Here is a 14393-nt window from a genome sequence, read left to right as displayed (position 1 = left end):
TTTCCTCCTTCCTCAGGTTTACAAATACGTTTTTGAATCAAAGTTTGGACAATTTTCAAAAATATTTACAAACAATAATGACAATCTAAATTGTTTGTCCTCCAAAACGTTGTATGAAAAAATAAAGGAGAAAAAAATACAAAGGTCATCACCGTGTATAATTTCCTGAATTCATTTCCTTGACCGAAAATACGCTTGAAAGACTACTTGTAGAGAAAGATGAGACGACGGTGGATGATACTCTTATTTTTGGACAGAATATTCTTCCGAAGAGCGTCGGTGTATTGAGTGCAATCCAAAAGTAAAACATATAATTTACCAGAGCTTTCGACACTTATCGTGTCTTCTTCAGTGGTTCTTGGTTAGTCTTTTCTTTGGATATTTAGTCAAGTTCTGGTCTACTTTCTGCCACATCAGTTTCTTCAAATTAGTTAGGAGCGAATTCGTTTCTTTCTTTATTGCACAACAAGGCTTGGTATACTCTTAGAAAAATTTATACATCATTACCAATGAAAATTAGTTGATAGGGCGATTATTATCAAATCTATTTGAAATGGTTCCCATAATCTTAAAACATTTTTCTCATAATAATTTTTTTTAGTAGTGAGAACATAAGGCAATATGTACAATGGGTATCACCCTAATTTATTTAGTTATTGGAACTAATATGTTATAGTACCTGTTACTAATCTAATTTAGTTATGAAAACTAAATGAAAAAGATACTGTAACTAATTTTGGTCAACTATTTCATTTCGATACCCTAACCTAAATATATGGATGGGTCTATGCTTACTATATTTTATAGTTTCCATAACTGTATATGAGGTTGTAGGGACTAAATATCCAAAAGAAAACTAATCAAGAACCACTGAAGAAAACACGATAAGTGTCGAAAGCTCTGGTAAATTGTGTGATTTACTTTTGGATTGTAGGCAATACACCAACGTTTACCGGAAGGACATTCTGTCCTAAAATAAGAGACTTAAAAGACTTCGTTCCTCATTCGATCTCGGATAGTGATTCTCATAACCGTCCGGAGGTACCTCATCTCGGCAGCCTGTATTCCCGATCTGATGCTTTTGGTCATTACCCAAATCTCATGACCACAGATGAGAATAAGAACGAACACTGCTTTGAAATCCTATAATTTAGCCAAACAGCTAAGCTCGACCTTCGTCACCACGCTGATGACTGCAGTAGCTTAACCGATTCGCGACGATAGTTCCGCTTTCATCCTATCATCACTCGTAAATAATACTCAGAGATACTTCAACTTATCCATCTTTCTAAATAGGACACTCATGTAACGGATCAAAGAATCTGTATTAAAACTTGTTTGAAAAAATAAAATTATACGCTCCAACGTACTTGAAATGCTAACTGTGACATTTAGGGAATCTATTTTGAAAAAAAAAAAAATTATAAGTATTATACAAGCCCTTCACAAAGGGCCTAGAACATGTCAATAACGAAGCTTGTCCTAGATCTCAAAAACCGCTGAGAAAGCAAAAGCAATGGAGGAAGTTGTGATGATAAATTGTGGGATCACTCTTAAGGAAGTTTCTATAGTTATCGGCATTTCATTTGGTTTTTGAAATTCTTTTTTTTTATTTTGGAAGAAAAATGCGTGAGGACGGAGCTTACTTGGAAAGTGCGTTCACATATCCTTGTTTGTTCGTGGTTTTATGGTTAAAACCAAAGCTGTAATCATACACTGAGAAAAAACGGGGGTGCGATTAACTTTTTTTCTCAGAACTTTAACACTTTTTAGGTGTAAAAATATATCAACATTTTTTAATGTTAATTTTACACATTTTTAAGGGTAAAATTAACATGAAAAAGGGTAACTTTAACCTCCAATAAACCTAAAAAGGGTAATATTTACACCGATTTCGGATCAATACTACTGGGTAAAATAAACATTTCCGGAAAGTTGTTTTAACTTTTTCGGATTTCTCTCAGTGTACCTCAGCCACGGTTTTTACCGGAATTGCCTCCCAGGTACATTTTCCTGGACACACAGACCACATCGTCGGAACAGTTCAAAGGCATATTCAAAAGAACTTATCAGAAAAGACTGCGAGAATTGAAAAAAGCTCAATCAAAAATATATTAAATCTGAGGAGGATTACTTTAAAAGGAACAAAACCGATTTTGATGGATAAATAAATATTTATTGAGAAAAATAAAAATTCTCCTTACTTCTTGAACACACTTCGTAAAACTGAATATCTAGTTTTTATAATGACACTACTTGAATTTTCTTTTACACATCCTTGAATAAATTTTTAATGCTTTTTTACTTGCTTTTAAAAGGTTTCATAAAAAATTATTCTAAATTTTACAATAAATCCCTTCATTATTTTGTTGTAATATCCTTGATATTATATTTCTTTTTGATTATGCCTCCAGGTTGTTATGTACCTCTTGTCGTTGATGGACACTTTCTCTCTCTCTCTCTCTAAATCTTTACCATTGTTTTGCTAATATTCCTTTTCCTTTTTTTTTTTAAATTATGCGTTATAATGAATAGCGAAATTTCATAATAATTTTTTAATTGAAGTTGATACGAGTAAGAATGGAACCAATTGCCTCTGCCACATAAAGCCACTGTCTTGCACATTTATCTTATAAAAGATCAAAAACTGTTAGAAAGAATTTCTTTGCATTTAGTTGCATTTAATGAAGAAAAATTACTCTAAATTTACTCCTTTTAAAATTTATAAAATTTTTATTTCACTGGGAAAATTAAATATTTTCTCAAAATGAAACAAAAAAGACTGTGATGTTTTGAAAGATAATTAGAAGTTAATTCACGGGTAAAATAAGTAAATTAGTGCTTTTTCCAAATGTTTTTCGCAAGATTAATCCATCGAACCACGCTTCAAACGTTCAATATCATTATTTTGAAAAAGGTGTAAAAATAATTTCAATTTCACATTTCATTACGCAATTTCATTTAATCAGTAAAAAAATGATTTACCAATTAGGAATTTATATTCAATTGATGTATAAATTAGAGCATTTGCAAAGCAAGGCAGTTAATAGCCTTAAAATGAAAAAAGTGTTTATAGCATCAACAGTTTTGCTACTATTAGCATCAGGTAAACATGAGATATCGTGATTAATTGGGGCTATCGTTTAGTTACTCCACTATGAATAATTTTATTTTCAGTTCAATGCCTTGATATTAAAATTATTGGTGAGTAAATCTCACATTTGAACTTACGATAATAAATTGAAATATTTTATTACTAGACTTAGAAATCGACGGGAAAGATACTGAGGCTCATGCTCTTAGAAAACTGTCACGAATTCTCCCCCCTGAGTTCTTGAGACCAGATTCAATCACCATTGAAGATCTAATGCAAAACTCTCCTCCTTATCGTCTATGAATTCTATCTTAAGACTGTATAGGGTAAGTGTGCCAAATTCCGGCCAGCCTGCAATTCCGGCCACCTTTTTTGTTCCTCGAATTTCCATGAATTTCAAGTTTTTACTTACTCTAAAGATTACACAATGCAAAAGAATAACAAAAAATGTAGCTTCGACAAACAAGATGACGTGAAAAAGACATTTGAAGAATTCCCGAAGGGCAAGGAATTATGAAAATGAAGGTGGCCGAAATAGGGCACCAAAGCTATGTCTACATTTTTATTCATTTTAAAATGAATTAAGAATGATTTTAGAGTAAATAAAGACGATAAATTATCTACAAGGCTCCAAGCATCACGCTTTAAGAAAAAGAAATTAAAAAAATCAATTCGTATTAAAAATATTACATTTTAAACTTGAGACTTTGTCACTTGCATGCAACTACACTGGTAAAAATGAATGGATCACCAGGGATCATTTCAAAAGAATCATGGCCTAAAAGGTTCATTTTCATCAAAACACTTGAATTGAATTGATTCTTCTTTAATGAATCACTTCAGTGATCCAAGTAAAGGATCACATTCAATGATACATTGAAAGGTTCCTCGAATCGATCATTTCAGAAAGATCGATGTTCAAGAATATTTTTCTGCCAACTAATAAAAGGAAAATAGCGAAAATGAGTTTTTAGGTTTAAAGGAATAATATAACAAGGCAGAATGAGACATTTTTGAGACAACTATTTTCAATCTTCAGGATATTATGCCAAAAAATATCGAAAATATGGGATACATTCAAATGGATCAAATTGAACATTTCAATTGGATCACTATTGCGATTATTTTCCATGAATTTTTTTACTAAATAAAACCATTGAAACAGTAAAAAATGTGTTTACTGTATTTGCTCATATAAGGGGAACGTGTCTAAACTAATAAATTGATAGCTTTAAAATTTTAACCGTGATATTTCAGCGATTGAAAATTTGGAACGATATGTCAAAAGTGATACATTTGAATGGATCACTTGGATAATCACGCCACTTTTAGTGACGTCAGTGACAGACGCCGAGACTCGCTGAGCCCATAAATAAATGGGGTGCTCTTGTCGTGGAATTTGTGTCCTTTAAGATATTCAGTGACGCTTTTCTACAAATTATTATGTTATAGGTAAAACGAATTAAGTTTGTAGACTTGTAAAAACATGAAAAATTTACCAAAAGTGAGTAAAAAAAGTGAAAAATAAAATAATCCAGTTGTACGGATTTGTACAATTCTAAGTAATTGTGTCGGTGTTCCGCCCCCGGAAAAAAATCTCTTGTCAAAATGTGTTCACAAGTAAAAAAAAACAATTTAAAAACTGTAAATTGTAAAAAAATAAGAATACAAATTCATTTGCAGGACAATAATAATGTTTTTCTTTTAATTTATTTTGAAGGGCAAATGCATTACATTTAAAAGAGATTAAAAAGTCATTTCAAAAGTTCCATTTGATCAATTTTAGAGTATCGCTCAATGATCCATTGAAAAGCTCCTCAAAGTGAACCATTCAAAGTATCAAGATTTGATTCTTCTGCAATGGATCAAAACGATCTTTCAAAAAAGGATCGAAATGAAACATTTGAAATGATGGATCATATTTGATTCACCAAATGAATCGCGAATGAATCAAAATGATCCACCTTTTTTTACCAGTGTATGCGGAAATTTGGCACACTTACCCTACCTAAACTTTTTTTTTAATTTGTAAAATTTTGTTAAAATCTTGATACCGCATCTGTTCATTATAAAAACAATAAACATTAGTGGATGAAGCGAAAGGACTAAAAAATATTATAATATTTCTTTTTCAGAACTGTGAAATCATTTCATGATTAAAAGTTTAAATTTAAGATGTAAGTTTTTTTTTAAAGTAGGGCTAGCCTATCATTAACATTTAAAAACCTGCACTGTAGAGTGATATAAAATTCCAGAGCAATTTTTCACAATATTTCTAAAAATCAGAAAAGTATTTCAATTCTTTTAAAAACTTTTAAAATTGTGATAAGTGTGTTTGTTGGTTCTATAAAAAGCAGGAAAGGCGAACTGGAAACGAAAAGCGCCGAGTAGATCTCACATAGGTGATAAAAGAACGAACTTGTTTTTAAAATAATTTAGAAACAAAATTGTAAATGCAAAAAATTGTAAGTTGAAAATGATAAGACGGCGGTAAACACTCTCACAACCAATATGTAAGCAAGTATAAAAGAGAATTTAAAAATGTGCCCTTAACTGTTTTAAAGGAGTGTTAACAATCAATTGGTCGTCTTCTCGATTAACCGAAGAAAGTGGAAAGATTCTTCCTGGCAGGGGGAATTGGGGAGCCATTTAATTAGGACAGTATTAAAATTGGGCATTTTTCTCCCATTTTATAAATAGAACTGAGCTCTTATCATCATTCAATTTAGCTTTACTGTTGCTTTATGGTCATGCTATGAAAAGATCCAGTTTTATTTGAAAATAGAAGGAAAAAAAAACATATTTTAAAGGTGCCCCAATTCAAAGGTGTCCCACTTCCTCCTTCTCAAAAAATGTATGGATCTCCAAGTAAATTCTCGAAGTCCCTCCTAACTTCCAGGAATTCCATTAGTTCACAGAATTTGCCGTGAGTTTTCTAGATTTTCCATGAGTTTTTGAAGTTTCCCGTAAATTCCTCAGGTCCCTGTTAGTTTTCTGAATTTCTCATGAGTATCCCGGATTAGCCGTGAGTTTCTCAGGCTCCCCACCCCATAAGTTTCCCAGGTTTCTCGTAACTTTTAAGGGTTCTCCGAAATTTTCCCCGGTTTTCAGTGAGCTTCTCGTGAATGTTCTGAAAAAATTAATGAGTTTCCCGGATTTTACATGTAAGTTTCTCGGATACCTCCTTTAGTTTCCCGAGTTCTTCGTGAGTTTGTCATGGATTTCCCTAATAAACATATCGGTTTCCCGAGTTCCCCAAGTTCTCCGACCAGATTATTACAGAAAACTCTTTCAAATACCCATCTTTCCATGTAATGTGACCTACGTGCTTACGTACGGTCGCAAGACACACAACCAGTGAAGGGACTTTCCATCGTTTCCGTCCTGGAGGTTGGAATCGCCTATAAGACGGCGATGTTCGCATGGCAGGATGGGATAAAAAACAGAGATGACAATAAATTAACCAATCAATCATTCAATTTGGACCAGGGGGGTGACATTAGCTCTGAAAAATGCGACCGGTTTTAGTGTAAATTTTTCCTGTTTTAGTACACATTTCACGAGATATCTCCAAAACTACGTAGGTTGCCAATTTGTAGTTTTCGGTTGCCTATTCAATATTAAGTTGGATTTTATTTTCTATTTATATTTTTTGCTAATTCATTTCACAATAACAGAAAACAGCTAATAAACTCGAAAGTTTTTTCGGAACGCTAGAAACATATGGGAAACTTAGGAAATGTCATGCCCTTGATTTGGACATTTAAGACCTAAAAACGAATTCCGGTGCAGAATGTTCGATATGCAACGATTTTTAATTCATCTACGTACTTTTTTCACATTTATATACATATACTAATTAATGTAAATTCCACGAGAAATCCTCAACAATAAAAAAAATCACAACATAAGTAAGAGAAACCATGGCAAATTTGAGCATATTTGCTTCATTTGACAAACATAATCAAACTAGAATTTAACTGCTGCTCGAATTTTATAAGTATCCCAATCAAGACCCCAATTTTAAAAGAATCAAATTACCGAGAGTGTACCTACCTCCTTCGATTACTAAAAACCAGTCACATTACATAAATTATTCTAATTAAAAATTTTAATTTAATTGCGATTTTCATTAAATTTTCTTTTCAAAGATGTATATAAGGTATTCATTCAAAAAACAATTTAGAATAGTTCTGGTATAGAAAATGAAAATAATTCTTCTAATAACTATAGTTTTGGTGATTTTGATGTCAGGTAAGTTTAAACTAAGTCGGTTTAGTTTAGTGCATTAATAATCTGAGATTTCCGATTTATCTTTTTGAATTTTTTTGTATCTTTATTTAAAGGTTTAAGAAACTTTACACCTTAAAATTAAAGATCCCTTCTCAAGGATACTGAATTTTTTTGTACTTTAAACTTAAAGAATCTAATAAAATAAATATTCCTAATTTGCCAATTGAACCTGCTTCCATTATTGTCATTGAAAATTAAAGGAAAAATTATTATGTCTTTTATGTGATCTACTTCTGGATACAGGCGTACAGAGTGACCCACGTCCTCCCATACATGGTGGTTCCAATTATAAATGGTTTTTGCATTACTGATTTTTCTGGATATGTTGAATTGTAATCTAATTTTAAAAATATTAAGGAATATCTTGTAAAAACTCAAAAATTCTTTTTATGATGACAAGTAGTTTCCAATTACGTCTTCCTGTAATTTGGTCACAGCAAATGGCTTCCAGGTGGTCTACAGGATCTACATCCTCCCTTAACCTGTGTCACAACAAATGGTTTACTTTATGATTACGATTTCTACGACCTCTGGTATCTTGTCACAGCAAGTGGTTTCCAGGTAGCTTAAGATTAAGATTTATCCATAGGTCGGTTGTATTCCTTTCGGAACCGCTGCACCCAGGCCACTTATATAGGCCAGTGATGCATTCCCCATTCTCCTGTTCTATCTTCTTAACCCCCAAGGCGGTAAACTTCTCTATAGCACAGTGGTCTGTGTCCGTTCTGATGCACACAGTACCGCTTTATATCCCTTATATCCCGATAAACCTGCTTCGGTTTGTGGATCTGGGCAGTGAATGTGTATTAGGTGAGATTCTTAACAATCTCACCTACTATAATCCTAACAAAATTTCATGTCGTCCGATCGACCTCAAATTTGGCCAAAATGTGTTTCAGCACTTCCTGATCACGAATATATATGTGGCTAATTTACGTTCCCGGCCGGCCGGCCGGCCGCTCTTTGGAGCTTAATAGCTCCTAAACTAAAAAAGATATCGACTTGCGGTTTTCGGCAAAGGTTATATATCGGGTGAAAATTGCAACTTGGTGCATAGACCCCCCACCCCCCACCCCTCCTTCCGCCATTTTGAAGACCCCCCTTTTTTGTTTTCTCAATAGCTCCGCCCCTATGGCATCGATCGGGCTCAAATTTTAGTATGTTATAGCTGGGCCTTAGAGCTTTCCATCAATACCAAACTTAAGGTCCCCCGACCCCCTGACCCGAGCTATAGGGGTCCAAAAAAAATTTCTTAAAATGGCCATAGCTCCGGTTCTAATTGTCAGAATTTAAAAAGTGAGGGCTTTTTGGAAAGCTCTCGTGAAATGCCACTTCCCCTTCTAACATCGCAAGTTCATAAAGCCACCGCTAGGGGCGCTTTTTTTAAAAAGAAAATTTTTCAATCTTAAAAGTTAAATAACTCAAAAATTCCATTGTGCATCGGGTTGAAAATTTAGTATGTTGTAGCCGTTGATTATACCTATCAAACAAAAAAACCTTAAGTCGATCCATAACCCCTGACCCGAGCTATAAGGGGTCAAAGTTCAAACATTGACCGGCCTCTATCTCCGGTTCTAATTAACATAGCGACCTAAATTTTACCTTTTTGGTTTCGTCTCAATGAGCACTTTCAGATGGAAGTTCAAAAAGTCACCACAGGTGGCGCTGTGATAGCGTCAAAATTCATCGCAATTCAAAGTCACTTTTCTCAAAAACGGCATTGTGCAAGTTAATGAAATTTTAGTATGTTGTAGTCCAGTCTAGGACGTTTCCAAAATGGTGCGTATGCGCACTGTGGTTAAAACAGAACCGGAGATATGAGGGGTCAAAGTTCACGAAATTCAAAAAATCATATCTCCGGTTCTATGTGACCGATTTTGATGAATGAGGGCTTAAACGAAAGATCTCACCAAATGCTACAACTTTCTAGAATATTTGAACTTCGTGGGACCAACACCAGGGGCGCCACAGTCGAAAAACCAATTTCAATATCACATAACCTCAATTATCTCGACTGTCGCTGAACCGATTTTGATGATTACTTCAACATAATTGTAGAGCACATTTGTCTCTACATTTCGTCCATACATCATTTTCCGCTCAGACTACGCTATCACTCCGATTTTGCCGTTTAAGTGTGAAAAAATTGATTTTTCCCATAATAACGCTTTGAAATCACTCAGATGCCAATTTGACTGCCTCTACTCCACCAAGACACTTAAAATAGGGGTTTAAATGGAAAGTCCCGCAAAATACAACAATTCTTTGATTTAGTTGAAGTTCAACAAATGAACACTTGGGGCACTCTGGATGAAAAAACGAGTTAAGAAACAAAAAACCTCGCTTATCTTGGCTTCTGAATAATCGATGAGATCATGTTCTATGGGAAAATTATAGAGAACATTCTGGTCTACATTTCACCCATATATCACTTTTGTGCCAGTTCATCCAAATCCTTGATATTTTGGTTTAAATACAAAATTTGTATAATTTCACGAATTTGATTTAAGATAACTGAATGGCGTCTCCCTACTTCAGCTCTAAATCGAATTTGCATGCACTCCGAGTTAGCTCACGTTAAGAATCTCACCTACATAAGCCGGTTAGGATTATCTGTCCCTTTGTATTCGACTGAACTCTGCATCTCGAAACTTATTTCCTATACCAACCTTAGGCGGTTCATTGTCAATGCATTGGTATTATTTTTCCATTCATTTACTGGACGAATTCGAGACTAACGTCAACTGAAAGCTACCTATGTTCGAACCCGAGACCTCACAGTCATAGACACTACTCCATCCACTGATCCACTGAGGCCCCTTTTAAGGTGGGTTACGACTATGATTTCTACGTCCTCCCGTAATTTGATCAGGACAAATCCCAGGTGATCTATGCCTTCAGGATCTTCGTCTGCCCTTAACCGGTCACGAAAATTGGTTTAAAGATGGTTTACGGACTACGATTTTTATGACCTTCAGTAACTGGTACTGGTCACAACAAATGGTTTTCAGGCGGCTTACAATTATGTTTCCTAAATCTTCCCATAATTTAGTTACAGTAAATGGTTACCAGAGGGTTTACGATCAATATAACCCCCCATAACTGATCAAGACAAGAAGTTCCCAGGTGGTTTACAACTATGATTTCTACGACTTTCCGTAATTTGATCAGGACACATGGTTCCCAGGTGGTCTACACGTTTACATGATCTTCCTCCTTCCTTAACTGGTCACAGCAAGTGGTTTAGAAATGGTCCATATTTGAGTGAATGGGGAATTTTTACATCCGAAATATAAAAATAAATATTTATTTTAGATATAATCCCGGCATTATGTTCGGTAAAATGTATCGATTATGACTGAATAAAATAAAATCACTCTGTAATACCAATATTATAACTATCGAATGAAGAACTGTCATTTCTTTTCCATTTTTCTTTAAGACTTTCTCAAATATTTTTCTTGAATGAATAATTATTATTTATAAGTCAGATGTTGGAATTTCGGTCTAAAAACTTTCTTGTTCTTCTTTATGTTTTTATTGGCCGACGTTTCGATCCTTGGTTGGGACCTTCTTCAGGGCATCAAAAACTGGGAGAACAATTGTGAATAATAAATAAAACAACACCATCAACTTTCACTGACACTACGTATTGCTCATCATCCATCAGCAGTGGAAGATTGACTCAAGACCTTCTTCAGGGCATCAAAAACTGGGAGAACAATTGTGAATAATAAATAAAACAACACCATCAACTTTCACTGACACTACGTATTGCTCATCATCCATCAGCAGTGGAAGATTGACTCAAGAGTCAATCTTCCACTGCTGATGGATGATGAGCAATACGTAGTGTCAGTGAAAGTTGATGGTGTTGTTTTATTTATTATTCACAATTGTTCTCCCAGTTTTTGATGCCCTGAAGAAGGTCCCAACCAAGGATCGAAACGTCGGCCAATAAAAACATAAAGAAGAACAAGAAAGTTTTTAGACCGAAATTCCAACATCTGACTTATATCATCCCAACGGTCGACCCTCAACATTGAATTATTATTTATCTTCACCAATTCAGTCAGATTTAAAGAGCCTCGTGCACTTTTATCGTATATGAAAGTTTAATGCAACGACCGTTTTCCGTGAGAGGACACAAATTTAGTGAATAAAATTGCATTCTCAACTTAAAATTCCCAGGGGAAAGTTGTAAAATTAAAGAAAGTAAAATTGAATAAATTTTCCACCCTTTTCATCATATTATTTAAAAAGTTTATAAATTTTAGATTTTAACTGTGCTAATTAACAGAATATATCGCTTTAAACACAAATCTAGACAGTTATCGGCACATATCAATGTTTTTTGCTTTATTTTTATTTTAAATTGTCTTTGGTGAAAACTAATTAATGTAATTTTTTACGACATAAACCTTTTTTATTCTAATAAAATAAAATAAAGATATTATAACCCGAATAAGTACGAAATATAGAAGAAAACACGTCTTTACATATTTTTCTTATTATGCCCAACGCACAATAACTTTTGTTTAGTAAACATGTTTATGACATTTCAATGAGAGTGAGTGAGATCTAGATCTAGTCATCTCGCTCACTCTCATGGGAAATTCTGAAAACATGTTTACAAACAAAAATTATTGTGCGTTGGGCATTATATTCACATTATGTTCTACATTGTATACAAAATATGGATTTTTTATAACAATTATATCACTACACTATAGAAAATATCAAAACACTGTAAATTATACTTTTCATGAACTTTTTCTGCATTCTGGGCACTCTTTCTGCAATTTCGTTTCACGTAAAATGATCAGGAAGCTGTTCTAATGCTTGTACTTTCGATATACTGCAATTAAAGAAAGAAAATGTTGGCTTTCACAAAGTATTAATTCACTATTTTTCCATCAATTACACTTACTTTGTCGAATTTAATCCCTTCTATCTACGTATTCAACTATACTGGACACGCTGGCACACTTCAAGGTTTTAATTTATTTTAAATATTACTTTTTTCACCATTTTTCACTCGAAGATGAACCTCTGCTAAGTAAACAAAGCAAAATTTGGCAATCTGGCAGCTTTATACAAAAAGAACACAAGTCGTATACAAGTTGTCTCCTTTACGGAACAAATATAACTAAAAAATATCAAAGCATGATGTTCACGACATTATGTCAACATAACAGCGAAAATATGTAAGATAAATATACTTTCGATATTTTCGACATAGATTTACACATTTTCACTCAAAAATGGATTATATTCTGACCTTTTTATGGATCTAAAAACATTTAGTCGTAATTTTAAGGGGAATTTCAATATATTAACTGGAATTTATCAAATAAAATGTATTATTCTTATTAATAGAAAATGACTGATATTTTCTATACATTTTTTAGTTAAGTTGTTTTTTTTGGCATTGAATAAATGAGCAGTAAAAAGTTAAAATTGATCAGTAACAAAAAATTTTGAAGCAGTGATATTATCGTCCAAATTTTGGCAAAGGGAAAATAAAGGGCTTTTCACTCTATATGGAACTATTTTAAATGTTAAATATATAAAATAGACCCATTTTTGTAAAGATTTAAGTTTTTTACTGACCATAATCAGATATTTTACTGCTCATTTTTAATTTTTTACTGCACATTTTGAATTTTTTACTGCTCGTTTGTTTTTTGCCTTTTTTTGTATTTATCGCGTATAATTTTCAGTTTATATACTTCCATTTTGTTCATACATTATATTTTTTAGAAATAGATTGGTTACGTTGAAAATATGTTGGTTACACTTGAGACATACATTATTTATGGATATCAAATGCCGCTTGGGTTATGGAAGGACTTCAGAAAACTTAAATTTTTATCTAAAACAAATTTCTAAGAATCTACAAGTAAATAATAACATTATGTCCATAAGTTGATGACTCCAAACTATATATCCATGTTCAAGTAATCAAACTCAAAAATTAATTTTGTGTAGCGAGAAGTGGGGCAGTTTTGAAAGTGGGCACCTTTGAAATTGGGATTTTTCACCTATTTTTAAATAATATTGAGCCTTATCGTGATATCTGCACAAAAAGATCAAGAAATTAAATTACATTATTATATGGTACAGTTTCACTTAAACATAGGTGAAAAATCCCAATTTCAAAGGTGCCCCACTTCCCCCTACTTGGTCAAATTTGGCGAAATTGGAGACACTGTGTAAAACATTTATCTGTGAATAAACCAAAACTTAATTTCGACTTTACCACCGATTTTTAAATAGTTTTACGTTTAAAGGAGTCCTAGAAACTGCATGTTTTCATCTGTTTTACCCGTTTTACGTAAATATCATTTAAAATTTAAACCGCAAATATTCAATTTGATTGCTTAACGCATGCTCAAAATAATCTCATTGCTCTATCCAATTTTATCCGACAACTCTTGCATTTATTGCTCTTTATTTTTGGAGTTTTGCCAAGTTTATTTGCATTCATTGCAAAGAAATTCAAGTGATCAAACTTTCTGTGTGAAAATTGTGAGTATTTTGTGACAAAAAATGTCTTTTAATTATCCGTAAATTGGTATTTCGATTTTGCAATTCTTTAAACTAGAAAAGGATTCTTTCATTGTGAAAAAAATCAACGGATTATTGTTCACTTGAAGTTACAAACTGCTTATTATGTAATTTATATTGTTTCAGTGCTTGAAATGGCTCTCCCAGAAAATTTAGTGAGAAATTACAAGAAATTCCAGGTAATTTATAGGATTCTTTGTGATTTTTTCCAGTCATTTTTTCTCAATTTGATTTTCAGGAGCCAAATGGACTTCCTATCTTCCTCAAAGGAGGCCCATTCGACAGGATTTTGTTCGGTTCGACAGTTTTCCTCTGTGGAGTTGGACTTATATCCATAGCTCACATGGTATATACCATGGGATTCAAGAAGAAGGCCAAATAAGTATGTTTTTTTTTTGTCTGAAGAAGAACAAATAAATGATGTTTTAGGAATGTA

General features: G+C 33.2%; 1 protein-coding gene across 1 annotated transcript; it reads left to right on the top strand.

Annotated features, from left to right (window-relative positions):
* Positions 1 to 13833: 13833 nt before the first annotated feature.
* On the top strand, positions 13834 to 14393 carry LOC129806808 (cytochrome c oxidase subunit 7A1, mitochondrial-like). Its single transcript, XM_055855582.1, has 3 exons — positions 13834 to 13918; positions 14084 to 14136; positions 14196 to 14393. Exons 2-3 carry the CDS (start codon positions 14092 to 14094, stop codon positions 14337 to 14339), a joined length of 189 nt encoding a protein of 62 aa, XP_055711557.1. The 5' UTR covers positions 13834 to 13918; positions 14084 to 14091; the 3' UTR covers positions 14340 to 14393.

The sequence above is a fragment of the Phlebotomus papatasi genome, chromosome 3 (genome assembly GCF_024763615.1).
Source record: "Phlebotomus papatasi isolate M1 chromosome 3, Ppap_2.1, whole genome shotgun sequence".
In the NCBI taxonomy this organism is placed as follows: Eukaryota; Metazoa; Arthropoda; class Insecta; order Diptera; family Psychodidae; genus Phlebotomus; species Phlebotomus papatasi.
The sequence above is the reverse complement of the archived record's forward strand: the minus strand, read 5'-3'. Positions and strand labels throughout refer to the sequence as shown.